We start from the raw sequence: 2,192 nt of genomic DNA, 5'->3' as shown, positions 1-2,192 counted from the left end.
AGCTCAAACATTTATGGTAAAAGCATGGTAAGAAAGTAGGTAAAAGTAAAATCCTTCCGAGCCTGTTTGGAGGGCGCCGGCGACAACAGATTGAAATCAACATCATCAGCTTTATGTGCCCGGAGCCGTGCCGCGAGGCTAAAGAATGTGCATAAAATAATGCTTAAAATATTCATAAAAAATCATTACACTTCAAGGTTAATGATTCCCACCCACCAAGCTCCCGGGGCCGACGGATCCGTTCCCATAATCACGTTATCGAAATAAGCTATCGATGCGTGCAACTAGACTATTAGGAAGCTTATAGAAAAATTGTTTCTTCCTCTCCGCGAGGGGCGGACCGGACGCCACCGCCCAACAGGCGGAGAAGTTTTGTAACTTCCGATGAACATAAACTTTTACCACTTAATCTGTTTTCGCTCCCCGAAGGAACCACTCGTACGCGATCGTCTCCAACGGAGCGCTGTTCCGGGCGCTCGCCCTCTGCTGCCACACCATTCCGGCCGGGCTGGCCGATCTCTTCCGGCGTGCCTGCGGTCGACGGCCAGTGTAAGTACGCGCGCGATCCGCCCACGATGATGATGTTCGCCCTAAGCCCTCAAACAACGCACACCATTTTGCAGCTTCGGCAAGATGGTCTCGAAGACGGCACGATTCCTGGAAACGATGTCCTACTTCGGGCTCCGCGAATGGCAGGCCGCCAACGACAACGTCGTTCGCCTGCGAACGCTGCTCGGCCACGGCGAGGCGCAGCTCCTAGAGTTTGACCTCGCCGCGGTCGACTGGGACGAGTACTTTCGGACGTACATCCCGGGCATCCGACGCTACGTCCTCGGCGAGCCGCACGATGGCTGCCGCTGGAGTGGCCGCTGGAATCGAAGGTACTCTCGAATGTGGTACACCGTGGCCCACTCGGATATTCTTCCTTTTGCCGCTTCCTCTTCTTCTTCCGCTTTCAGGATACACTTCTGGTGTCAATTATTGTACAAAGCCCTCTGGATCTACGTTTGCCTGCGGTTCGCCCGACGGGTGCGCCGTACGTACGTGGTGCGTAATTTATTTTCGATCCTGATTTCCCAGGGACACGTGGCGTGATCCAGACGACCGGCGACGAGATGAGCAAAAGCAATCCATCGTTTATGATTGCAAACAGAAAACCGATGCCATTCGCCATCGATGCTAAATCCGCAGCGCCGTTGGGTGTTGTGAAGTGGTTTGACAAGCGGAACCACAAGACCGGAAAGAAATTGAAGAAATTTTTGATAGATTCGTTTGACGATGACGATGCGGAACAAATCAGCTGACGGAATACACGTACCATCAAGAAAGAGAAATCCTTAAAACGCCTAATAGTGCAGCATTCTGATAATTTATTAAAAGACCCGACCGGCCGACATGGGAGGGTGTAAAATTTCGGTTTTGTAGAAAATAAAACATTTACTCTTGGGTGCGTAAGTACCTCTTCTCGGAACGTCGGGACGACCTTTGGGTGGAAGAAAATTACGGAAATCGAGGTATGTCTGTGGTTGATTTTAGAGAATTTCATCACACTCAATCTGGGAACTTCTCCGATGTTGCGAATGATGTTCGATTGCGCTTTGAAGTTCGGCCGTGTAAAAAAATAAAACTCCATCCGTCCGTGTCCGTGAACTTTGGGCTGACAACCAGAATTCGATACAGGTGGCAGTCACGATAGTCACGTCTCCTTTTAAGGTCTGTCAATTTCTTCTCTAAAGATGAAGACATCAATTTAAGGAAAACTTTGTATAAATTTCATTACACATCAAGTTATATCCTCAAGGATAGCTAGCGTTTACTCTGCGAAAATAAAGATGGTTTAAGAACTAGCCGTAATGGCTCCATAGGGTGAAACCATGGTACTTTGAAAATCTTAGAAACAGAAACAACACAATTCTTTATTCCTTTTGAATCCATTTAATTTGTTAATTTTATGTATTGGGTAAAAAGTGAAAGTAATTTATTTGTGACTGTGGTATCGATGATTTGCTTTTCGATCGATGAGACGCTTTTGTAAGAGCTTAAAAGTTTGGATTTTTTAAACTAAAAGTTAGTTACCAGTGTAGTATTAGCAGTGTCCTAAGTCCCAAAAGTCCAGTCCGGTTTTGCAATCGGTCCATCGTGTTCAGGAGAAATGAATTACAATTTAATTGACACGTGCGTCGTTAGTTAAG

The 2,192-nt window shown here is 46.9% G+C and overlaps 1 protein-coding gene across 1 annotated transcript; it reads left to right on the top strand.

Annotated features, from left to right (window-relative positions):
• Positions 1-429: 429 nt before the first annotated feature.
• On the top strand, positions 430-1,095 carry LOC128276621 (fatty acyl-CoA reductase 1-like; the record flags this gene model as incomplete). Its single annotated transcript, XM_053015077.1, has 2 exons — positions 430-549; positions 624-1,095. Coding segments are annotated over 2 exons (592 nt in total), but the record flags the coding sequence as incomplete, so codon positions are not given.
• Positions 1,096-2,192: the final 1,097 nt, after the last annotated feature.

This window comes from Anopheles cruzii, unplaced genomic scaffold (assembly GCF_943734635.1).
Source record: "Anopheles cruzii unplaced genomic scaffold, idAnoCruzAS_RS32_06 scaffold01766_ctg1, whole genome shotgun sequence".
NCBI lineage: Eukaryota > Metazoa > Arthropoda > Insecta > Diptera > Culicidae > Anopheles > Anopheles cruzii.
Note: the sequence above shows the minus strand (reverse complement) of the source record. Positions and strands in the feature narration are given on the sequence as shown.